This window comes from Protomyctophum parallelum (assembly GCF_964188405.1).
Source record: "Protomyctophum parallelum genome assembly, chromosome: 21".
Classification (NCBI taxonomy): Eukaryota; Metazoa; Chordata; class Actinopteri; order Myctophiformes; family Myctophidae; genus Protomyctophum; species Protomyctophum parallelum.
In genome coordinates, this window is record NC_139713.1 from 3,227,517 (window position 1) to 3,252,569 (window position 25,053).

Below are 25,053 nucleotides of genomic sequence, written 5' to 3' on the forward strand. Positions count from 1 at the left end.
TTTTAGATTGCTTCATATAAGAACTGTGTTTGAAAAATAAACATGTCACCCCGGCCGCTTCACTCATATGGATATGAAGAATCAACTGACTGAGAGAAAACGCTAATGTTACTGCTGCTGAATTAGTTAGAAGCAGACTGTATCATATATGAGTGACTGACTGTTGCAAACGATACAGAGACACCTCCCTGACAATAACGCCGAGACAGCTTGTTTATTTTTGGACCACAACGCTTATAGTAGACGATATTAAGATCACCCCATGTTATTCTCCATAGAGAAATTACTTCCGCGAACCAGGGCGGGAATGGAAGGGATGAGCGAGTTACGTCAGGACTTCGGTGCTCTATTGTATTGTTATAGAATATAGATGGTTGTTAGTCTCTCAGATTGCTTATGATCCTTGATGACTATTTCTATGAATTTGATGTATAAACATGTGTTGTTCTTGCTAGCTAAACCGTTAAACAGTGAAGGGTTAATGGGGTGTGGTCAGTGGGTTAATGGGGTGTGGTCAGTGGGTTAAACAGTGAAGGGTTAATGGGGTGTGGTCAGAGGGTTAAACAGTGAAGGGTTAATGGGGTGTGGTCAGTGGGTTAAACAGTGAAGGGTTAATGGGGTGTGGTCAGTGGGTTAAACAGTGAAGGGTTAATGGGGTGTGGTCAGTGGGTTAAACAGTGAAGGGTTAATGGGGTGTGGTCAGTGGGTTAAACAGTGAAGGGTTATGGGGTGTGGTCAGTGGGTTAAACAGTGAAGGGTTAATGGGGTGTGGTCAGAGGGTTAAACAGTGAAGGGTTAATGGGGTGTGGTCAGAGGGTTAAACAGTGAAGGGTTAATGGGGTGTGGTCAGAGGGTTAAACAGTGAAGGGTTAATGGGGTGTGGTCAGTGTGTTAAACAGTGAAGGGTTAATGGGGTGTGGTCAGTGGGTTAAACAGTGAAGGGTTAATGGGGTGTGGTCAGAGGGTTAAACAGTGAAGGGTTAATGGGGTGTGGTCAGTGGGTTAAACAGTGAAGGGTTAATGGGGTGTGGTCAGTGGGTTAAACAGTGAAGGGTTAATGGGGTGTGGTCAGTGGGTTAAACAGTGAAGGGTTATGGGGTGTGGTCAGTGGGTTAAACAGTGAAGGGTTATGGGGTGTGGTCAGTGGGTTAAACAGTGAAGGGTTAATGGGGTGTGGTCAGTGGGTTAAACAGTGAAGGGTTAATGGGGTGTGGTCAGTGGGTTAAACAGTGAAGGGTTAATGGGGTGTGGTCAGTGGGTTAAACAGTGAAGGGTTAATGGGGTGTGGTCAGTGGGTTAAACAGTGAAGGGTTAATGGGGTGTGGTCAGAGGGTTAAACAGTGAAGGGTTAATGGGGTGTGGTCAGAGGGTTAAACAGTGAAGGGTTAATGGGGTGTGGTCAGTGGGTTAAACAGTGAAGGGTTAATGGGGTGTGGTCAGTGGGTTAAACAGTGAAGGGTTAATGGGGTGTGGTCAGTGGGTTAAACAGTGAAGGGTTATGGGGTGTGGTCAGAGGGTTAAACAGTGAAGGGTTAATGGGGTGTGGTCAGTGGGTTAAACAGTGAAGGGTTAATGGGGTGTGGTCAGAGGGTTAAACAGTGAAGGGTTAATGGGGTGTGGTCAGTGGGTTAAACAGTGAAGGGTTAATGGGGTGTGGTCAGTGGGTTAAACAGTGAAGGGTTAATGGGGTGTGGTCAGTGGGTTAAACAGTGAAGGGTTAATGGGGTGTGGTCAGTGGGTTAAACAGTGAAGGGTTATGGGGTGTGGTCAGTGGGTTAAACAGTGAAGGGTTAATGGGGTGTGGTCAGTGGGTTAAACAGTGAAGGGTTAATGGGGTGTGGTCAGTGGGTTAAACAGTGAAGGGTTAATGGGGTGTGGTCAGTGGGTTAAACAGTGAAGGGTTATGGGGTGTGGTCAGTGGGTTAAACAGTGAAGGGTTATGGGGTGTGGTCAGTGGGTTAAACAGTGAAGGGTTAAAGGGGTGTGGTCAGTGGGTTAAACAGTGAAGGGTTAATGGGGTGTGGTCAGTGGGTTAAACAGTGAAGGGTTAATGGGGTGTGGTCAGTGGGTTAAACAGTGAAGGGTTAATGGGGTGTGGTCAGTGGGTTAAACAGTGAAGGGTTAATGGGGTGTGGTCAGAGGTCAGAGGTCAGGGTCACTGACCTCTCGCTCTCGTCAGCAGCCTTCTCGGCCTCCTCCAGCTTCTGCAGTGCCGTGGCCAGTCTCTCCTGAGCCCGGTCCAGCTCCTCTTCCACCAGCTGGATACGTCTGTTTAGAGAGGCCACCTCTGCCTCGGCCTACGACCACACACACACACACACACACACACACACACACACACACACACACACACACACACACACACACACACACACACACACACACACACACACACACACACACACACACACACACACACACACACACACACACACACACATCACCAGGTGCCCGGGGCGTGAGGTGCCAAGGATCACCCCCGTAACATACAGACCTTTAAGGGTCCATTTGGAGCCCCTTAAGGAGCCCAGAGCTGGGCCTCTGGAACCAGTGGGGCTATAGCTCTAATGTGTCTCTGGTCTGGTTTGGACCAGACCGTGTCCGCCCTGAGACCGGGAGGTCGGGGGTTCCATCCCTGGGCCGGGGACTGTAAAGACTGTAAAGAATGGGACCCAACGCCTCCCTGCTTGACACCCTAACCCATCAATGGGTTGGATTGGGGGGGGGGTCAGTCCCTGCTTGACACCCTAACCCATCAATGGGTTGGATTGGGGGGGGGGTCAGTCCCTGCTTGACACCCTAACCCATCAATGGGTTGGATTGGGGGGGGGGTCAGTCCCTGCTTGGCACTCAGCATCAATGGGTTGGAATCAAATCAACCAATGATTCCCCCCTGTGTCCCTATAGCGATGACATCATGTGTCCCTATAGCGATGACATCATGTGTCCCTATAGCGATGACATCATGTGTCCCTATAGCGATGACATGTGTCCCTATAGCGATGACATCATGTGTCCCTATAGCGATGACATCATGTGTCCCTATAGCGATGACATCATGTGTCCCTATAGCGATGCCATCATGTGTCCCTATAGCGATGACATCATGTGTCCCTATAGCGATGACATCATGTGTCCCTATAGCGATGACATCATGTGTCCCTATAGCGATGACATCATGTGTCCCTATAGCGATGACATCATGTGTCCCTATAGCGATGACATCATGTGTCCCTATAGCGATGACATGTGTCCCTATAGCGATGACATCATGTGTCCCTATAGCGATGACATCATGTGTCCCTAGCGATGACATCAAAGCCTTTATTTCCATAAATAGATCGCCTCTTCTTTTATCCACATTAATTTATTTTTTATTTTTTCGGTTTATTTTATCATTTGATTTTCAAGCCTTTAAAAAAAAAGTGCTTTATAGATAACTATAGACATAGTTTAATTCATATTAGACCTAATTATTAACATAATTCAATGTGTCTCTCACACACACACACACACAGCTGAGCTAAGTAAATAAATAAATAAAAAGCGACCGTGTGGTAACCATGGTGACAGAGACAACAGAAAACCTTACACCCGGATGTGCCTTCCAGCCAGTGATCACTATTCAATGCAAATGAGAAATAAGAACTGGACGAATAATGTCTTACATTTGATCATGTTTCTATATTAACCTACATTGCGTGGTGTTGTTTTTATTGTTTGTTTTTTTCGATGTTTCTTCTCCTTCCCTGTGGACTACTTGTACATCATGACTGGACATTAGTTTACTCTATAGAAGACTTAAAATGGACAAGAGTGTGCCTAGCCTAATTAAGCCTAATTAAGATTAAGATAGACTCTCGTAGATGTATTTGATCGATTCCATGGGTATCTTCGCTGGTATTACCTCAAAAAAAAGTCGCGAGTATCCCGACCTACAATTAAGTTCACAACGCGACGATCGAGCTTATATTTTGTATTTTATTTTTTTCTAATGTAGACATGTTTGCTAGCCCTGAAACATCAGACATGACTATGACTGCCATGATGATTATCATGACATTATGTATGAAATACGAGCGTCATGAACCATGGCTACATGTTTGCATACAGTATGAAACAGTAACATGGGGTCTCTATAGTCCTCCTACTTGCTGTCTCTCCAGTAATTAAACAGTAACAGTAACAGTAAAACAGTAACAGGGGGTCTCTAGTCCTACTTGCTCCCTGCTCTGCCTCTCCTCGTCCGCCTCTCTCTGCAGCATCTCGGCTCGGTAGTCCGCCTCGTCCACCTGTTGCTGCAGAGTCTGGATCTTCCTCCGAACCGAGTCCACGGACTCCATCGACATCGCCATTTTTTATGGACTTTGTGATCGATCGTTTCAGACACGGGACGGGACGGACGGGACGGACGGGACGGACGGTGCGGGGTGCGGACTAGGCGAGGCGGAGGCAGTGGGTCTTTAGTTTTGGTGAATCAATGAAGCGATCATTCGGCTCCGGAAAAAGCCGTTTGATTCACAGCCTGCTGTGTGCCGGCCGAGAGAAGAGGGGCGGGGCTAGCGATGGAAAACTTATGGCCTACTTTACTAGTACTCAAGTACAATATTTATTGAGGGAGTCTATATTCACTTCATTTGAGTATCTCCTTTTAGTTGTTACTTAATGCTTGTAGTCTATTGTTTTCCTCTAAAAGGACTTGATTTGGCAGTTGTATTATTTGTATACTTCAATCAAAGATATAAATGCAGCAACACACTTCCCACCGACTTCTAAATTCTAGCAATATCAAGTGCTGCGGTTTGTCCATCCTGCCACTTGGTGGCAGCAGAGGACAGCAGCAGAGCAGACATGTGAGAATGATCAGAGGAGGAATCAGTGGAACCCCTGGAAGTCGAACACTCAAAAATGGAACCCCACATTTAGCCTACACCCGTGATTCTCAAACTTGTTCATGTCAAGGACCCTCAAATCAACATTTATTAGTCCGCGGACCCCCATTTGAAAAGATAAGCCAGGGACCCCCGATAAGAGGATTTTTACGGCTCAGTCTAGTAGTGATTTTCAACCATTTTCATTTCAAGGCCCCCCAGTTTGACATGCATTAGGGCGGCTACGGACCCCCATTTAATGGCATTTCCATCTCTGGGACCCAGATTATCATTTAGCTAGGGAGCCTCTGGAACTCTCTCAAGGACCCCTATATAGTCCCCGGACCCCACTTTGAGATCCAATGGCCTGCCCTACACTATCTTGTGTTTTATATATAAAACTATATTGTGTTTTATTTTATATATAAAACACTATCTTATATATAAAACACTATCTTGTGTTTTATATATAAAACACTATCTTCGTGTTTTAAACTGTATGACATCATTGCTGTTTTGGGCTGAAAATCTACAAGCTACAGGTCCATCTCAATGAATTAGAATATTTTGTAAAAGTTCATTTTCTTCCATAATATAATATAATTCAAAAAGTAAAACATTCATATATTCTGAATTCATTGTCCATGAAGTGAAGTATTTAAAACCTTTTTTTGTTTTAATCTTGACAATTATGGCATACAGCTCATGAAAATAAAAATAAATCCTATCTCAATGAATTAGAATATGAATTAGACCACTAAAAAAAATGTTTTGTTTTTTTTACCTTTCCTTTCCTTAGTCCAGTTACCCTGGGTAAACATAGTACCTTTCCTTTCCTTAGTCCAGTTACCCTGGGTAAACATAGTACCTTTCCTTTCCTTAGTCCAGTTACCCTGGGTAAACATAGTACCTTTCCTTTCCTTAGTCCAGTTACCCTGGGTAAACATAGTACCTTTCCTTTCCTTAGTCCAGTTACCCTGGGTAAACATAGTACCTTTCCTTTCCTTAGTCCAGTTACCCTGGGTAAACATAGTACCTTTCCTTCCCTTAGTCTAGTTACCCTGCGGGTAAACATAGTACCTTTCCTTTCCTTAGTCCAGTTATCCTGGGTAAACATAGTACCTTTCATTTCCTTAGTCCAGTTACCCTGGGTAAACATAGTACCTTTCCTTTCCTTAGTCCAGTTACCCTGGGTAAACATAGTACCTTTCCTTTCCTTAGTCCAGTTACCCTGGGTAAACATAGTACCTTTCCTTTCCTTAGTCCAGTTACCCTGGGTAAACATAGTACCTTTCCTTTCCTTAGTCCAGTTACCCTGGGTAAACATAGTACCTTTCCTTTCCTTAGTCCAGTTACCCTCGGTAAACATAGTACCTTTCCTTTCCTTAGTCCAGTTACCCTGGGTAAACATAGTACCTTTCCTTTCCTTAGTCCAGTTACCCTGGGTAAACATAGTACCTTTCCTTTCCTTAGTCCAGTTACCCTGGGTAAACATAGTACCTTTCCTTTCCTTAGTCCAGTTACCCTGGGGTAAACATAGTACCTTTCCTTTCCTTAGTCCAGTTACCCTGGGTAAACATAGTACCTTTCCTTTCCTTAGTCCAGTTACCCTGGGTAAACATAGTACCTTTCCTTTCCTTAGTCCAGTTACCCTGGGTAAACATAGTACCTTTCCTTTCCTTAGTCCAGTTACCCTGCAGGGTAAACATAGTACCTTTCCTTTCTTTCCTTACACTTTATATGGACCGAGGGGAGATATAGATATTACACTTTCGAGGCCATCAGGCTGTGAGGCACTCTGTTACACACAGTACATAATAATACATACAAAGCTGAAATATAGGTAGGCCTTACAGGATTTCACCCCCAGCAGCAAACGCATCTCTGAGTGGATCTACTAGCCTGACTCCAATCACAGCCCGTTGGCACTAATTAGGTCCAACCGCTGAGCCGGACCGGGCGAGGCCCATAGGAATGCACAGAGCAGCAGAGAGAGAGAGAGAGAGAGGGAGAGGGTCACCCTAGAAAGCCAATTAAGCCTGCCAGCTAGAGGGGGGGGGGGGGGGGGGGGGGGGGCTCGGGTCGGAGGGGGGGAGGGGCCGCACGCCATTTGCCCCCACCCCGCCCCCAGAGCTGCTGACAACCTTTATGATGTGTTTAGAAAATGGGATATGTGTTCCGACGGACGCAGCAGCAGCTGTCAACAAACAGCGCGGCATGCTGGGAAGAAAGAGAGCTAGTCGTCCTCTGGAGGGGGAAAGGGGGGGGGGGTGGGGGTGGGGGTGGAGGAGGGGGGGGGGGGGGTGGAGGAGGGGGGGGGGGGGGGTGGAGGTCAGGTCGGAAAAGCCTTCATTTGATGCCATGTCCGAAAATAGCCGCGATAATTAGAGCCGTCACAATCCACTGCATTTTAGTTGAGGATGATTGGCAATTAACGCTTTATTATTATTATTAGGCCTATTACTTTTTTTTTTGCATAGAACATTTTTAGTTTTATATAACTAAGTTATGTTATATTAACATACTTACAGAATCCAACCCATTGATGCTGAGTGCCAAGCAGGGACTGACCCCCCAATCCAACCCATTGATGCTGAGTGCCAAGCAGGGACTGACCCCCCAATCCAACCCATTGGTGCTGAGTGCCAAGCAGGGACTGACCCCCCAATCCAACCCATTGATGCTGAGTGCCAAGCAGGGACTGACCCCCCAATCCAACCCATCGATGCTGAGTGCCAAGCAGGGACTGACCCCCCAATCCAACCCTTGATGCTGAGTGCCAAGCAGGGACTGACCCCCCCAATCCAACCCATCGATGCTGAGTGCCAAGCAGGGACTGACCCCCCCAATCCAACCCTTGATGCTGAGTGCCAAGCAGGGACTGACCCCCCAATCCAACCCATTGATGCTGAGTGCCAAGCAGGGACTGACCCCCCCAATCCAACCCTTGATGCTGAGTGCCAAGCAGGGACTGACCCCCCCAATCCAACCCATTGATGCTGAGTGCCAAGCAGGGACTGACCCCCCAATCCAACCCATTGATGCTGAGTGCCAAGCAGGGACTGACCCCCCCAATCCAACCCATTGATGCTGAGTGCCAAGCAGGGACTGACCCCCCAATCCAACCCATCGATGCTGAGTGCCAAGCAGGGACTGACCCCCCAATCCAACCCATTGATGCTGAGTGCCAAGCAGGGACTGACCCCCCCAATCCAACCCATTGATGCTGAGTGCCAAGCAGGGACTTAACCCCCCAATCCAACCCATTGATGCTGAGTGCCAAGCAGGGACTGACCCCCCCAATCCAACCCATCGATGCTGAGTGCCAAGCAGGGACTGACCCCCCAATCCAACCCTTTGATGCTGAGTGCCAAGCAGGGACTGACCCCCCAATCCAACCCTTTGATGCTGAGTGCCAAGCAGGGACTGACCCCCCAATCCAACCCTTTGATGCTGAGTGCCAAGCAGGGACTGACCCCCCAATCCAACCCATCGATGCTGAGTGCCAAGCAGGGACTGACCCCCCAATCCAACCCTTTGATGCTGAGTGCCAAGCAGGGACTGACCCCCCAATCCAACCCTTTGATGCTGAGTGCCAAGCAGGGACTGACCCCCCAATCCAACCCATTGATGCTGAGTGCCAAGCAGGGACTGACCCCCCAATCCAACCCATTGATGCTGAGTGCCAAGCAGGGACTGACCCCCCCAATCCAACCCTTGATGCTGAGTGCCAAGCAGGGACTGACCCCCCCCAATCCAACCCATCGATGCTGAGTGCCAAGCAGGGACTGACCCCCCCCAATCCAACCCATTGATGCTGAGTGCCAAGCAGGGACTGACCCCCCCAATCCAACCCATCGATGCTGAGTGCCAAGCAGGGACTGACCCCCCCAATCCAACCCATCGATGCTGAGTGCCAAGCAGGGACTGACCCCCCCAATCCAACCCATTGATGCTGAGTGCCAAGCAGGGATGGGTCCCATTCTTTACAGTCTTTAAGACCTGGCCGGGGATCGAACCCCCGACCTCCCAGTTTCAGGACAGACTCTAACCACAAGGCCACTGTCCCTGTAATGTATGCAGGGTAAGGGGTCTTGTTAGGGGGGGGGGGGGCTTGACTGACAGCGACACGTTGTGCAGAGTGGAGCGAATCTCACCGACGAGGTCTTAATTCACGGCGGCCGACAGATTTAGTTTCCGTATAACTTTTCCAAAAGGGAACGGATGGCGGTGGGAGGGGGGGGGGGGGGGGGGGGGAGGTGGGGGACAGGGCGGGCGATGACAGGCCGCAGCAAAGACGCTCTGCTAGGGCAGGAAATAGCCTCACAAGCCGCACAAGCGCCCGGCATCCAGGGCACGATGTAAGTACGCAAACGTTAAACTAACTATGCTCGCCATGTTTTGATGGGTGGGGGGGGGGGGAGGGGGGGGGGGGGGCTCAGACCCTGCTTGTCACTCACAGTGGAAAGTAACACAAGTAACAGTACATGTAGTCGAGAACTGTACTTAAGTACATTTTGAGGTATTTTTGAGGGACACTACGCCTCCTATGTCTAGCTGTATGAGGGTGTGTGCGTAAACACAAACATTGAATGCCATTGACAATGAATGGCCATGCAGCTTTGAATGTTTGTGTAAACACAAACATTGAATGGGCAGCTTTGAGTGTTTGTGTAAACACAAACATTGAATGGGCAGCTTTGAGTGTTTGTGTAAACACAAACATTGAATGGGCAGCTTTGAGTGTTTGTGTAAACACAAACATTGAATGGGCAGCTTTGAGTGTTTGTGTAAACACAAACATTTTAGACGAAGGTGAGGACGCACATTCTAATTGGCCGGGATGAGATCAATGTAATGATGATAAGAGCTCCCCTCACTTCACACAGGTGTGATTTATTTTTTACTATACTTGAGAATTTACAATTTTCAGCACTTTATCCTTCCACTGCAGTACAGTACAGTACAGTACATGTCCATAGGAGGCCTTCACTATGTTTCACCAGTTTACTACAGTACATGTCCATATAAGGGGCCTCCAAGCTCCGACTGACGCATCAGTCAACCCCCCCGCCACCCATGGCTCGCGCTCTCTCTCTCTCTCTCTCTCTCTCTCTCTCTCTCTCTCTCTCTCGATGTTAAAGTTGCACCTATTTCCCGTTAATAACCATGGGTAAAATGTGCGGCGCATTGGGAGGTAAAGGGGAGACACTTTATTGTGAAGGGACGACAGGATGAGGAGAGGAGGTGTTTTGCTGCGTGTGCTATTTATTGAACAGTCAAAACTATGTGTCAATGCGTCTGTATCAACAGCATCTGCATCTGAACGGGAACCCATTTTGGTGTTATAGCATCATGTTATGCTTTAGCTATTTAAAAATAGCAGACCTACAAGCTCATAGCGCGCCACCGAGTGGCGCGCTACGAGCTTGTAGGTCTGCTATTTTTGAAAAATCGAAAGAACGACTGACATTTTTAGAAATCTGATCTCGGGTCAGAATGGGGTTAATCAGACACAGACACAGTGTGTGTGTCCAGTGGAAACCTCGTATGAATCTGATCTCAGGTCAGAATGGGTCACTCACGTCTGTGGCCTTCTTCTCGGCCTGCTCCAGTTTCTCCTGGGCATCCTTCAGAGACTCAGAGTATTTGTCCAACTCGTCTTCCACTCCTTTCAGCTTCTTCTGCAGACCCTGCAGCTCCTCTTCCAGCTGGGACACAGGCACAGGTGCACACGCACACACACACACACACACACACACACACACACACACACACACACACACACACACACACACACACACACACACACACACACACACACACACACACACACACACACACACACACACACACACACACACACACACACACACACACACACACACACACACACACACACACACACACACACACACACACACACACGTTTGTATTACTACTTGTGAGCACATCAAAAGTGTATAGGACGGCAATTTTCCCCGATTGCATTCTCCATTTTTATTCCATTTTCTTTTAACCCAAGCAAGCCCATCCTGCAGCAAAGGGCAGATCGATCTGCAAGCTCACACAATGTGTCACGCTGCCTCGCTTTGTGAGCTTGTAGATCTGGCTTTTTTTTACACATGACACCGATAACGAATGGAGCCGAATGCGTTCGGGGGCGAAAATCGAGGCAAAACTAAATCCTTTCCTAGTTTCCTTTTCTCTGGCGAGGTCCAGAAGCGTCCATTTAACTTGTCGTCACAGTGTCCATTTGTCACATTCTGCTATGCTTGTGGGGACATTATTTTGGCCCTGACAAGCAGTGAAGCGCGCACACGCCCGCCCACACACACACACACACACACACACACAGACACGCACGCGCCCACACCCACACCCACACATACACACCCGTGCGTCAGAATTCACACAAGAGCTGAAATGCAGTCATGAGCAGCAATAAATATAGCTCCCTATGTTCCCACAGAACAATTCAAACAAGGCCAGGTCCGTTTGGTTTGGGGGGGGGGGGGGGGGGGGGGATGGAAATAGCAGCGATGGCAGCGTTGCAGCGACAGCGGGACGTCGCTGGATGACAGGCGCGGATCAACGCTGAAGGGGACGCGACAGATGCAATGGATTGACCTTTGGCCTTTCAGACAAAGCCTGTCTGTAACTCACACTGTATATATACACACACACACACACACACACGAATGGAACCTATTCCTAACCGGTCCATTTGGTTCCATTGGTATACTGGACTGAAAGGGGTCCATTTGGTTCCATTGGTACTCTCAGAGTTACAGACCTGTACTGAACTGTAAGGGTCCATTTGGTTCCATTGGTACTCTCAGAGTTACAGACCTGTACTGAACTGTAAGGGTCCATTTGGTTCCATTTGTACTCTCAGAGTTACAGACCTGTACTGAACTGTAAGGGTCCATTTGGTTCCATTTGTACTCTCAGAGTTACAGACCTGTACTGACCTGTAAGGGTCCATTTGGTTCCATTGGTACTCTCAGAGTTACTGACCTGTACTGAACTGTAAGGGTCCATTTGGTTCCATTTGTACTCTCAGAGTTACAGACCTGTACTGAACTGTAAGGGTCCATTTGGTTCCATTGGTACACTCAGAGTTACAGACCTGTACTGAACCGTAAGGGTCCATTTGGTTCCATTAGTACACTCAGAGTCACAGACCTGTACTGAACTGTAAGGGTCCATTTGGTTCCATTGGTACACTCAGAGTTACAGACCTGTACTGAACTGTAAGGGTCCATTTGGTTCCATTGGTACTCTCAGAGTTACAGACCTGTACTGAACTGTAAGGGTCCATTTGGTTCCATTGGTCCACTCAGAGTTACAGACCTGTACTGACCTGTAAGGGTCCATTTGGTTCCATTGGTACTCTCAGAGTTACAGACCTGTACTGAACTGTAAGGGTCCATTTGGTTCCATTTGCAGAACCGTATAAAGGGTCCATTTAGAACCCACTGAAGGAACCCCGAGGGTCTCTGCCAGCTGGACCCACTTTGAGACCCAATTAACTCAATCCTTTGTTCAATTAGTTCTGTCTCTCAGAGTTAACCCATTTTGGTGTTAGCATCATGTTATGCTTTAGCTATTGAAAAATAGCAGATCTACAAGCTCATAGCGCTTGTAGATCTGCTATTTTTGAAAAATCGAAGGACGACTGACATATAGAAACATAGCTTTTTCAGAAAACTGTCATTTTCAAACAGACATTTTTAGAATCTGATCTCAGGTCAGAATGGGTTAAATAAACACAGCAGGGCTTCACAGTGTAGATTTGGGGGGGGGGGGTCCATGACACCATCAGGAGAAGCTATGTCCGCTGTGGTACAATACACTTCAACAGGTGCGACCGTTCCCCGCGGAAAGAATAGATGTGAATGTTGTGAATGTTGGTTCAAATCTACACCCATACCGGACCGGAGTCACGTACCCCGCAAAGGTTCAAATCTACACCCATACCGGACCGGAGTCACGTACCCCGCAAAGGTTCAAATCTACACCCATACCGGACCGGAGTCACGTACCCCGCAAAGATTCAAATCTACACCCATACCGGACCGGAGTCACGTACCCCGCAAAGGTTCAAATCTACACCCATACCGGACCGGAGTCACGTACCCCGCAAAGGTTCAAATCTACACCCATACCGGACCGGAGTCTACACCCATACCGGACCGGAGTCAAGTTCAAATCTACACCCATACCGGACCAGAGTCAAGTTCAAGTCTGGGTTCTCAAGTAGGAAGGTTCATGGATAAAACTAAAAACGGACCCTTTGACCAAACGGGTCCCTTTCAAGGAATACGATTACGTTTTCTTTTTTTTGAGAGTGACGGATGTGAGAATCTTTGTTTTATTTTATTACTTATCTCTTTCCAACATTCTTTCTCATCCATTTCGCTCTTGTTTACACGCGCACACGCACACGTCGCAAATTCCTCTGCATTAATTAAAATGGTAAACACACACATAGGTTCGTTTTGGGGTCAGGTTGTTTTTAGTACACTTTAGTGGAGGTTAAAGTAAAACCATGGAATGGGGGGTGTGCTGAACTTGGTCTGACACCGGAGTGTCAACGCCGGTTCAACTGGAAGACAAAATATATACAGTATATATATAAATACATACAGTATATATATAAATATATACAGTATATAGAGAGGCTATAACTAATATATACAGTATATAGAGAGGCTATAACTAATATATACAGTATATAGAGAGGCTATAACTAATATATACAGTATATATATAAATACAGTATATAGAGAGGCTATAACTAATATATACAGTATATAGAGAGGCTATAACTAATATATACAGTATATAGAGAGGCTATAACTATAATTCTTTCAATTTAACTCGACCCCCGAGACGAGAGAGCACAGATTGTTGTACCTTGTTGTACATTATTTGTACCCCGTCGGGGGGTTAAATCTTGCGCCTTGCACAATTAAGATATAATTATAAAAGTATCCTTTTGTCACTCGTCAAATTAATGTAACCAAATGATTTATAGGACCCTATGGTCCATATATATAGTCCATAGAGTGATTTATAGGACCCTATGGTCCATATAGTCCATAGAGTGATTTATAGGACCCTATGGTCCATATATATAGTCCATAGAGTGATTTATAGGACCCTATGGTCCATATATATAGTCCATAGAGTGATTTATAGGACCCTATGGTCCATATATATAGTCCATAGAGTGATTTATAGGACCCTATGGTCCATATATATAGTCCATAGAGTGATTTATAGGACCCTATGGTCCATATAGTCCATAGAGTGATTTATAGGACACTATGGTCCATATAAATAGTCCATAGAGTCCATAGACCCTATGGTCCATATATATAGTCCATAGAGTGATTTATAGGACCCTATGGTCCATATATATAGTCCATAGAGTGATTTATAGGACCCTATGGTCCATATATATAGTCCATAGAGTGACGGTCCTGCCCTGGATTGGGTCGCTTTTGGTCACATCTCGCACCCTCTTAGCGTCACCTATAAACACCCATGTATGCCGGATGTCTCTCTCTCTCTCTCTCTCTCTCTCTGGGTCACCTGTTTGCATTTGTCCTCGGCTCCCTTCTTGTCGCCCTCGGCCTGCTCGGCGCGGTCGATGGCGTTCTCCTTGTCCAGCTTCAGCATCTGCATCTTCTTCTTGATGGCCTCCATGGCGGCTGTCTCTGTCTCTGCTTCTGCTTCTTCTGGCTAAAACGTGGAATCCCTGCAGGTGAAGGAACGAGAGCTCCCGGAGACGGATCGGACTGGACTGGACCGGACTGGAGGAGACGAGCACACACAGACACACGGCTGGCTGGCTGGGCGTCTGGAAGGTGGCTATGCTCTGGAAGGAGGAGGAGAGAGACCTGCTGTGGTGTGTGTCTGTTCTGAGGTGGTGGGGGGGGTGCGTTAAGGGGGGGTGGAGGGGGGGCAGCGCTCCAGAAAAAAAGAAATGCAGAGAGACAGACAGACAGACAGACAGACTGGGCTGGGCTGGGACAGACAGACAGACTGCAGGGACACAGAGAGACTGTATGTGAGAGTTGGACTCGGGGTTTGGAGACTGGGTAGTGGGAGAGAGGGAAGGGGGGGGGGGGGGGGGGGGGGGATTATTCTACCAGCCAGAATACTTTTTTGGGAAAGTTCTTGTTTAAAGCCCCCCCCCCCCCACACACACACACACACACAGAGTGACATCACTCCCAACACAGTGCCTGTGATTGGCTGTGCCGCGCGGAGCAGCGCTCAGCTGGAATGACCGCGGAAATATTTTCCCCATATTTGGGAGGGTCGTATTTCTTTTCTACCCCCTCTCTCTCTCTCTCTCTCTCTCTCTGATGCCGACTGTGTGTGTGTGTGTGTCGCTGTCTTTCATATCTTCATTATATAGCCCTTCTGATACTGTAACACTGACGGTTGCCAACGTGTGGTCCAGGGACCCCCAGGAGACCTTGAAGCCTTACTGTATCCTTTACAGTAAGGCTGTGAAGTATATAGTTTATCCTTTAAGGCTGAGGAAGTATAGAGTTCATCCTTTATAGTAAGGCTGTGAAGTATAGAGTTTATCCTTTAAGGCTGTGAAGTATAGAGTTTATCCTTTAAGGCTGTGAAGTATAGAGTTTATCCTTTAAGGCTGTGAAGTATAGAGTTTATCCTTTAAGGCTGTGAAGTATAGAGTTTATCCTTTATAGTATAAGGCTGTGAAGTATAGAGTTTATCCTTTAAGGCTGTGAAGTATAGAGTTTATCCTTTATAGTATAAGGCTGTGAAGTATAGAGTTTATCCTTTATAGTATAAGGCTGTGAAGTATAGAGTTTATCCTTTATAGTATAAGGCTGTGAAGTATAGAGTTTATCCTTTATAGTATAAGGCTGTGAAGTATAGAGTTTATCCTTTATAGTAAGGCTGTGAAGTATAGAGTTTATCCTTTATAGTATAAGGCTGTGAAGTATAGAGTTTATCCTTTATAGTATAAGGCTGTGAAGTATAGAGTTTATCCTTTATAGTAAGGCTGTGAAGTATAGAGTTTATCCTTTATAGTATAAGGCTGTGAAGTATAGAGTTTATCCTTTATAGTATAAGGCTGTGAAGTATAGAGTTTATCCTTTATAGTAAGGCTGTGAAGTATAGAGTTTATCCTTTATAGTATAAGGCTGTGAAGTATAGAGTTTATCCTTTATAGTATAAGGCTGTGAAGTATAGAGTTTATCCTTTATAGTATAAGGCTGTGAAGTATAGAGTTTATCCTTTATAGTAAGGCTGTGAAGTATAGAGTTTATCCTTTATAGTAAGGCTGTGAAGTATAGAGTTTATCCTTTATAGTATAAGGCTGTGAAGTATAGAGTTTATCCTTTATAGTATAAGGCTGTGAAGTATAGAGTTTATCCTTTATAGTATAAGGCTGTGAAGTATAGAGTTTATCCTTTATAGTATAAGGCTGTGAAGTATAGAGTTTATCCTTTATAGTATAAGGCTGTGAAGTATAGAGTTTATCCTTTATAGTAAGGCTGTGAAGTATAGAGTTTATCCTTTATAGTAAGGCTGTGAAGTATAGAGTTCATCCTTTAAGGCTGTGAAGTATAGAGTTTATCCTTTAAGGCTGTGAAGTATAGAGTTTATCCTTTAAGGCTGTGAAGTATAGAGTTTATCCTTTATAGTATAAGGCTGTGAAGTATAGAGTTTATCCTTTAAGGCTGTGAAGTATAGAGTTTATCCTTTAAGGCTGTGAAGTATAGAGTTTATCCTTTAAGGCTGTGAAGTATAGAGTTTATCCTTTAAGGCTGTGAAGTATAGAGTTTATCCTTTAAGGCTGTGAAGTATAGAGTTTATCCTTTACAGTATAAGGCTGTGAAGTATAGAGTTTATCCTTTATAGTATAAGGCTGTGAAGTATAGAGTTTATCCTTTATAGTAAGGCTGTGAAGTATAGAGTTTATCCTTTATAGTAAGGCTGTGAAGTATAGAGTTCATCCTTTAAGGCTGTGAAGTATAGAGTTTATCCTTTAAGGCTGTGAAGTATAGAGTTTATCCTTTAAGGCTGTGAAGTATAGAGTTTATCCTTTATAGTATAAGGCTGTGAAGTATAGAGTTTATCCTTTAAGGCTGTGAAGTATAGAGTTTATCCTTTAAGGCTGTGAAGTATAGAGTTTATCCTTTAAGGCTGTGAAGTATAGAGTTTATCCTTTAAGGCTGTGAAGTATAGAGTTTATCCTTTAAGGCTGTGAAGTATAGAGTTTATCCTTTACAGTATAAGGCTGTGAAGTATAGAGTTTATCCTTTATAGTATAAGGCTGTGAAGTATAGAGTTTATCCTTTATAGTAAGGCTGTGAAGTATAGAGTTTATCCTTTATAGTAAGGCTGTGAAGTATAGAGTTTATCCTTTATAGTATAAGGCTGTGAAGTATAGAGTTTATCCTTTATAGTATAAGGCTGTGAAGTATAGAGTTTATCCTTTATAGTATAAGGCTGTGAAGTATAGAGTTTATCCTTTATAGTATAAGGCTGTGAAGTATAGAGTTTATCCTTTATAGTATAAGGCTGTGAAGTATAGAGTTTATCCTTTATAGTAAGGCTGTGAAGTATAGAGTTTATCCTTTATAGTAAGGCTGTGAAGTATAGAGTTCATCCTTTAAGGCTGTGAAGTATAGAGTTTATCCTTTAAGGCTGTGAAGTATAGAGTTTATCCTTTAAGGCTGTGAAGTATAGAGTTTATCCTTTATAGTATAAGGCTGTGAAGTATAGAGTTTATCCTTTAAGGCTGTGAAGTATAGAGTTTATCCTTTAAGGCTGTGAAGTATAGAGTTTATCCTTTACAGTATAAGGCTGTGAAGTATAGAGTTTATCCTTTATAGTATAAGGCTGTGAAGTATAGAGTTTATCCTTTATAGTATAAGGCTGTGAAGTATAGAGTTTATCCTTTATAGTATAAGGCTGTGAAGTATAGAGTTTATCCTTTATAGTATAAGGCTGTGAAGTATAGAGTTTATCCTTTATAGTAAGGCTGTGAAGTATAGAGTTTATCCTTTATAGTATAAGGCTGTGAAGTATAGAGTTTATCCTTTATAGTATAAGGCTGTGAAGTATAGAGTTTATCCTTTATAGTATAAGGCTGTGAAGTATAGAGTTTATCCTTTATAGTATAAGGCTGTGAAGTATAGAGTTTATCCTTTATAGTATAAGGCTGTGAAGTATAGAGTTTATCCTTTATAGTAAGGCTGTGAAGTATAGAGTTCATCCTTTATAGTAAGGCTGTGAAGTATAGAGTTTATCCTTTATAGTAAGGCTGTGAAGTATAGAGTTTATCCTTTATAGTAAGGCTGTGAAGTATAGAGTTCATCCTTTATAGTAAGGCTGTGAAGTATAGAGTTCATCCTTTATAGTAAGGCTGTGAAGTATAGAGTTTATCCTTTATAGTAAGGCTGTGAAGTATAGAGTTCATCCTTTATAGTAAGGCTGTGAAGTATAGAGTTCATCCTTTATAGTAAGGCTGTGAAGTATAGAGTTCATCCTTTATAGTATAAGGCTGTGAAGTATAGAGTTTATCCTTTATAGTATAAGGCTGTGAAGTATAGAGTTTATCCTTTATAGTATAAGGCTGTGAAGTATAGAGTTTATCCTTTATAGTATAAGGCTGTGAAGTATAGAGTTTATCCTTTATAGTAAGGCTGTGAAGTATAGAGTTTATCCTTTATAGTATAAGGCTGTGAAGTATAGAGTTTATCCTTTATAGTAAGGCTGTGAAGTATAGAGTTTATCCTTTATAGTAAGGCTGTGAAGTATAGAGTTTATCCTTTATAGTATAAGGCTGTGAAGTATAGAGTTTATCCTTTATAGTATAAGGCTGTGAAGTATAGAGTTTATCCTTTATAGTAAGGCTGTGAAGTATAGAGTTTATCCTTTATAGTAAGGCTGTGAAGTATAGAGTTTATCCTTTAAGGCTGTGAAGTATAGAGTTTATCCTTTATAGTATAAGGCTGTGAAGTATAGAGTTTATCCTTTATAGTATAAGGCTGTGAAGTATAGAGTTTATCCTTTATAGTATAAGGCTGTGAAGTATAGAGTTTATCCTTTATAGTATAAGGCTGTGAAGTATAGAGTTTATCCTTTATAGTAAGGCTGTGAAGTATAGAGTTTATCCTTTATAGTAAGGCTGTGAAGTATAGAGTTTATCCTTTATAGTATAAGGCTGTGAAGTATAGAGTTTATCCTTTATAGTATAAGGCTGTGAAGTATAGAGTTTATCCTTTATAGTATAAGGCTGTGAAGTATAGAGTTTATCCTTTATAGTATAAGGCTGTGAAGTATAGAGTTTATCCTTTATAGTATAAGGCTGTGAAGTATAGAGTTTATCCTTTATAGTATAAGGCTGTGAAGTATAGAGTTTATCCTTTATAGTATAAGGCTGTGAAGTATAGAGTTTATCCTTTATAGTAAGGCTGTGAAGTATAGAGTTTATCCTTTATAGTAAGGCTGTGAAGTATAGAGTTTATCCTTTAAGGCTGTGAAGTATAGAGTTTATCCTTTATAGTATAAGGCTGTGAAGTATAGAGTTTATCCTTTATAGTATAAGGCTGTGAAGTATAGAGTTTATCCTTTAAGGCTGTGAAGTATAGAGTTTATCCTTTAAGGCTGTGAAGTATAGAGTTTATCCTTTATAGTAAGGCTGTGAAGTATAGAGTTTATCCTTTATAGTAAGGCTGTGAAGTATAGAGTTTATCCTTTATAGTATAAGGCTGTGAAGTATAGAGTTTATCCTTTATAGTAAGGCTGTGAAGTATAGAGTTTATCCTTTATAGTATAAGGCTGTGAAGTATAGAGTTTATCCTTTATAGTAAGGCTGTGAAGTATAGAGTTTATCCTTTATAGTATAAGGCTGTGAAGTATAGAGTTTATCCTTTATAGTAAGGCTGTGGAGTATAGAGTTTATCCTTTATAGTATAAGGCTGTGGAAGTATAGAGTTTATCCTTTATAGTATAAGGCTGTGAAGTATAGAGTTTATCCTTTATAGTAAGGCTGTGAAGTATAGAGTTTATCCTTTATAGTATAAGGCTGTGAAGTATAGAGTTTATCCTTTATAGTAAGGCTGTGAAGTATAGAGTTTATCCTTTATAGTATAAGGCTGTGAAGTATAGAGTTTATCCTTTATAGTAAGGCTGAGGAAGTATTCACACTTTTTGGGGATGTTTTGGTGAAAGGAGGAGATCGACGCAGCAGCTCCACAAGGCTGGTAGCAGGCGGGTTGTGTTGTCGTTTTGTTGCTCGAGGGTTGTTGGGTTTTAATCGTCTGCAACGTAAAACAACGCAAAAATAATCTAACGAGTTATTTGTCTCTGAAGGTAATCTTGAAAACGTAACGGGAGTATTTTGTTAATGCCAGTAATCCAGTAGTAGGAGTAAGGAGTATTTGTTAATGTCAGTAATCCAGTAGGAGTAAGGAGTATTTGTTAATGCCAGTAATCCAGTAGGAGTAAGGAGTATTTGTTAATGCCAGTAATCCAGTAGGAGTAAGGAGTATTTGTTAATGCCAGTAATCCAGTAGGAGTAAGGAGTATTTGTTAATGTCAGTAATCCAGTAGGAGTAAGGAGTATTTGTTAATGCCAGTAATCCAGTAACCCAACGAGGTTACTTTAGAAAGTATAACATTATACCCAACACCCATTATGATGGGCGGACTTGGAAACGGACTAAATCCCTCTCATGATTGGAGCTCCTGATATGAATAATATAATCTTCTGGCTGGGCAAAAAAACAACATGTGAATACTGTAAGTGTCTAAAAAACATGGGCTACTGTAACTATAATTAATGTATTTTAAAATGTTATCTCCGCCGGGCCAGAAGGACAAGGGGCGCGGGGAGGATGTTTTTGCCCCTGTCCCGTGCAGCTATAAGGCGTGAAATGATACTCACACTCCCCCCCCCATGGTGGCGCTATAACGACTGAACCATATTCCTTTTCCCCTCTGGAACTCCCCATATAGACCCACGGGGTCTCCCTTTTTTTGCTGAGCCAATGAGGCGCTTGTTTATATAATATAACTCTATGGACTAGCCAATGAGGCGCTTGTTTATATAATATAACTATGGACTAGCCTATGAGGCGCTTGTTTATATAATATAACTCTATGGACTAGCCAATGAGGCGCTTGTTTATATAATATAACTATGGACTATAGACCGCCGTCTCAAGCGAACTTGAGCAACGCGAGAGACACCACAGAACGAGCGAGTTGCCACGTCGAACGTTGCCGAGTTCTCTTAGTGGATGTTGGGGTCGTTGGAGTTGGCTTAGTGAACGTTGGGGTCGTTGGAGTTGGCTTAGTGGACGTTGGGGTCGTTGGAGTTCACTTAGTGGACCTTGGGGTCGTTGGAGTTGGCTTAGTGGACGTTGGGGTCGTTGGAGTTCACTTAGTGGACGTTGGGGTCGTTGGAGTTCACTTAGTGGACGTTGGGGTCGTTGGAGTTGGCTTAGTGGACCTTGGGGTCGTTGAGTTGGCTTAGTGGACGTTGGCGTCGGCTTAGTGGACGTTGGAGTTTGCTTAGTGGACGTTGGGGTCGTTGGAGTTGGCTTAGTGGACGTTGGCGTCGGCTTAGTGGACGTTGGAGTTGCGACCCGATAGGCAGAGAACAGTAAATGTTCTGGCAAAAGATCAGTTTTCCCCTTAACCCCGCCCTGCTAGAGGCAGCGGTGCTGTAAAACAAGCATCCCGTCGACTTCCAGGCTCCGCAAATCAGGGAGTCCCATTTGCCTGAATACAACATTTTATTAAGATTTCCATAAAACAAAACTGAATAAAGAAACTTTGTGCACTTTCTGATAAGTGCTGGTCAAAATATTATATAACACCGTACTTGACTTATAAAACTGTCCTCCCCCTGTTCATCGGAGTAAGCTTTTGATGTTCTTTGTCAGTTCTTTGTTCTTGAAGTCTTCGATATTTGATTCGTCATTTCCGGCTGTCATTTTCCACCATCTTGTGTTTTCTTCGAAATACAGTTTGCTACTACTCTACTACTTTGTAAAAAATAAAAACAAAATCATCTCCGACCGTGATCAAAGACGTGTCATTCAGAGGTTTTACATTCCGTTCCAAATCGTCTACGATTGGCGTCCACAGTTTGCGGGTTTAGAGTTTAGGGTTTAGGGTTCCACTTAGAAACAAGATGCATCAAATCATTAACACAGTGTCCGATCACTGCCCAATTTACACCTCGAGAGGCCTTGAAACGACAGACAAAAGTAACAGGTGGCACCACCACCACGAACGCTATAAATGTTGGCATACGTTGAAGAAAGCAGATTATTTTTGGGCCTAGGCCTATAGCTTGTGAGTCTTGTGACAAACGGGGTTTACACTTTACACTCACACGTACCATTTGCCTGTAGATTGACAGAATTGTCGGCAGGGCCCATTTCATTCAACAACAAAAAACAATCACACGCGTGCACCAAAGCATTATGGGAATTGTAGTCCAGGAAGGAAGTGAGACCAGTGACGGACACTTCGGAAAATACTGAAATATCTAAAAACACATAAAACTCCAGGAAAGTCTTTCTTGTCTCCCAAACAAATAAAATAGGATCTGGTTGCAAAAGGGAACATGGAAATGTGATGGATGAAGACATTTTTAAAAAAAGAGACATGGTTGTTCCCAGGGGGTGAAAAACTTTATTGACTATATATATATATAAATCTATGAATGATTGCCCTGTAATGCCATGACGATACCATGACGATACTGCGATACAACTTGTCTTAATGTCAACGACCGCCATGACGCGGAGAGGGTACAACATGGACTCCATGTGTTCACTCTGAGTTACAGCCCTGGAAGAAGAAGGGTCCATTATGGAACCCTCAAAGGTCCCTGCATGGGACCCCACTCTGAGAACGGTAACATTTACACCAAAAAAACAATAAGGAGGAAGAAGTCACTTTGAATGAAAACACCTCCAAAGCTCTGTGTTTTTGTGTGCAATGTGTCGACGCTGAAATGTGAAGGATGGACGCGTGTCTACGTGGTGTTTTATTTCATCTTTTAAACGACTAAGTGCACGTACACGTACAGTACAAATGGGCAGTAATGGGTGGAGTTAAATATGATGTAAAAAATAGATTACGTACTGTATATCATATCATATCAGGCACTTTTGGTGTATCGAAAAATACGTTAATCCGAGACTCGTTTCTTGCAACGACAAAAATAGTGGATATACAGTTCATACAGTCGGCTGCCAAAGTTGAACATTTATAAGGAAGAAAGAAATAAAAAATAACTTTACCGACAGCACCCGAAACAAAAGGAATTTTTGACAAAAAAATAACTAAACAAAAAACAAAATACAATATCCTGAATCGGAAAATAGAAATTTATGGCTTTTATACGACCTTTAAAAACATTACAATACATCTCGTCCCAAAAGTGGAGCTCAGACCGATTCCACGCCGACAAACTCCTATAGATTTTCACCGATATCAAAATGTATTTATGTTTTCTTTCTTACCGTATCATTAATCATAATAACACATTTCATAGTTGTAGTCTTATATATTTCTGATAGAACCAACGTTTTCTTTTTTTTTTTTTTGCCCGTTTTTAATGACAATGTAAACTTGGTGTTCAGCTCAGCTGGTTCCTGATTGCAACGGTTTGTCCTACTTTAGGTTAAATAGAAGAAAACTAGCCATTAAAAAACAGGATGGTCTTTTTTTCGATCCCTTAACTGGCTCAAAGATCACCAGAAGAAGCCAGGCTAACGTATGAGTCCATGCATACGCTCTGCCATCACAGACAATACGTTAAAACAGTCGATAATAACTAATCATAACTATCAGTGGGTTCGCAAACGTATTTCTTTTAATCTCAAGGGCAACCGATAACTATCAGAGTTACAGCCCTGGCGAGGGTTCCTTTTGGAACCCAGAGGGTGCCAACTGCACCCCTATACTCTGAGAACCACCATACTAAACTATTTGTTCTAATGGCAAAAAAAAAAAAAAAAAAGATAAATCATTTGTTGGAAAGGAATTCTTGAATTTACAAGGCAAAAAAAAAAAAAAAAAAAAGAAAACGTGTAGACATGCAAATTAGATACAAAGACATATTGACCTAAAAAATATTATCTCATAATAAACGTATTATAAAGCTAAAGAACCAAATTTGCATAATATTATTACAAACGCCTCAGAAACGGGGGGGGGGGGGGGGGGGGTGGAGGATAAGTCCCCTCTCCCTCCCCCCCGCCTACAAGTGGCTGATATGTCAACGCTGCCCGAAGTGCCCGATTGAATCCTGTGCGAGAGTCAAAACAAACGACAAAATGGACATTTTCTTTCTCCATATGTACGCGGAATAACTCTCCCTACTGCCTTCACACACAGGTGTTACTGACGGTACTAATGCAGGCTCTGGTCCTACTGCCTTCACAAGAGAGACGCACGCCTTGAGGAGGACGCCACTTTGTGCGGTGTAGGCTGTGTTCACGCCCCCATTGTGGTCAAACAGAAGTTAGGGTGCTGCTGTTGTGCGCATTAGTTAGCTCACTTGGTAAACAGTGCTCGCTACACCAGTGGGTCTCAGAGGCCACTTTTCCACCGGGGTTCAGATCGAGTGTTTCCACTGAAAATGTATTAGTTCAGAACCCTAAATGTTTGGTTTCAGGAACTGGAACTAAAACAATGGCCGCCTGGTTTCATTAGTTCCAAGAATCTATAGAAAGGAAACCAGTTCTAGAGCCCAAAGTTGTTTCGGTGGAAAATGAGCCAAAGTGTCCTTGAGCGAGTTCGGTTGAGTAACTCTACTCTCAGAGAGTACAGTCTCAGAGTTATGGGAGGGTCATTGAAAATGAAAGCTTCGAGGACCACTGTACACTGTACTGTACTGTACTGTACACTAAATGGAACAGAGCCTGAATTAGTATCATCGGTAACACCAAGGTGAAGGAAGTATAGGAGAAGTTATTCTGGGCATAGATAGACTAAAAAACTAAACAAAACTGACCATTTTACATTTGTTACAATCGCAGGGTTCAAAGCAGACACCTGGGAGTTCTGGCGGACGTGCGCGCGGTGCGGTCGGTCTCCTCACTGTTCCTGACCGTCCTCCCGTGCGTGCGGTCAGGGGTCAGGGGTCAGG

General features: G+C 43.6%; 1 protein-coding gene across 5 annotated transcripts in view; it reads right to left on the minus strand.

Annotated features, from left to right (window-relative positions):
• The window catches only part of LOC310879286 (tropomyosin alpha-4 chain-like), a gene marked incomplete at both ends in the record, with an annotated part of 29,211 nt that extends 14,430 nt beyond the window's left edge, over positions 1–14,781 (minus strand). For 3 of the 5 annotated variants that reach the window (XM_083793848.1, XM_083793849.1, XM_083793847.1), the window contains 2 exons: positions 2,164–2,297; positions 4,221–4,355. In XM_083793848.1, coding sequence (XP_083649974.1) covers positions 2,164–2,297; positions 4,221–4,355 — 269 coding nt within the window. Of the gene's footprint in view, positions 1–2,163; positions 2,298–4,220; positions 4,356–10,456; positions 10,583–14,474 lie in introns of those variants that run through there. The other 2 variants (XR_014570987.1, XM_083793846.1) reach the window with 1 other exon arrangement.
• Between the last annotated feature and the right edge of the window lie 10,272 nt (positions 14,782–25,053).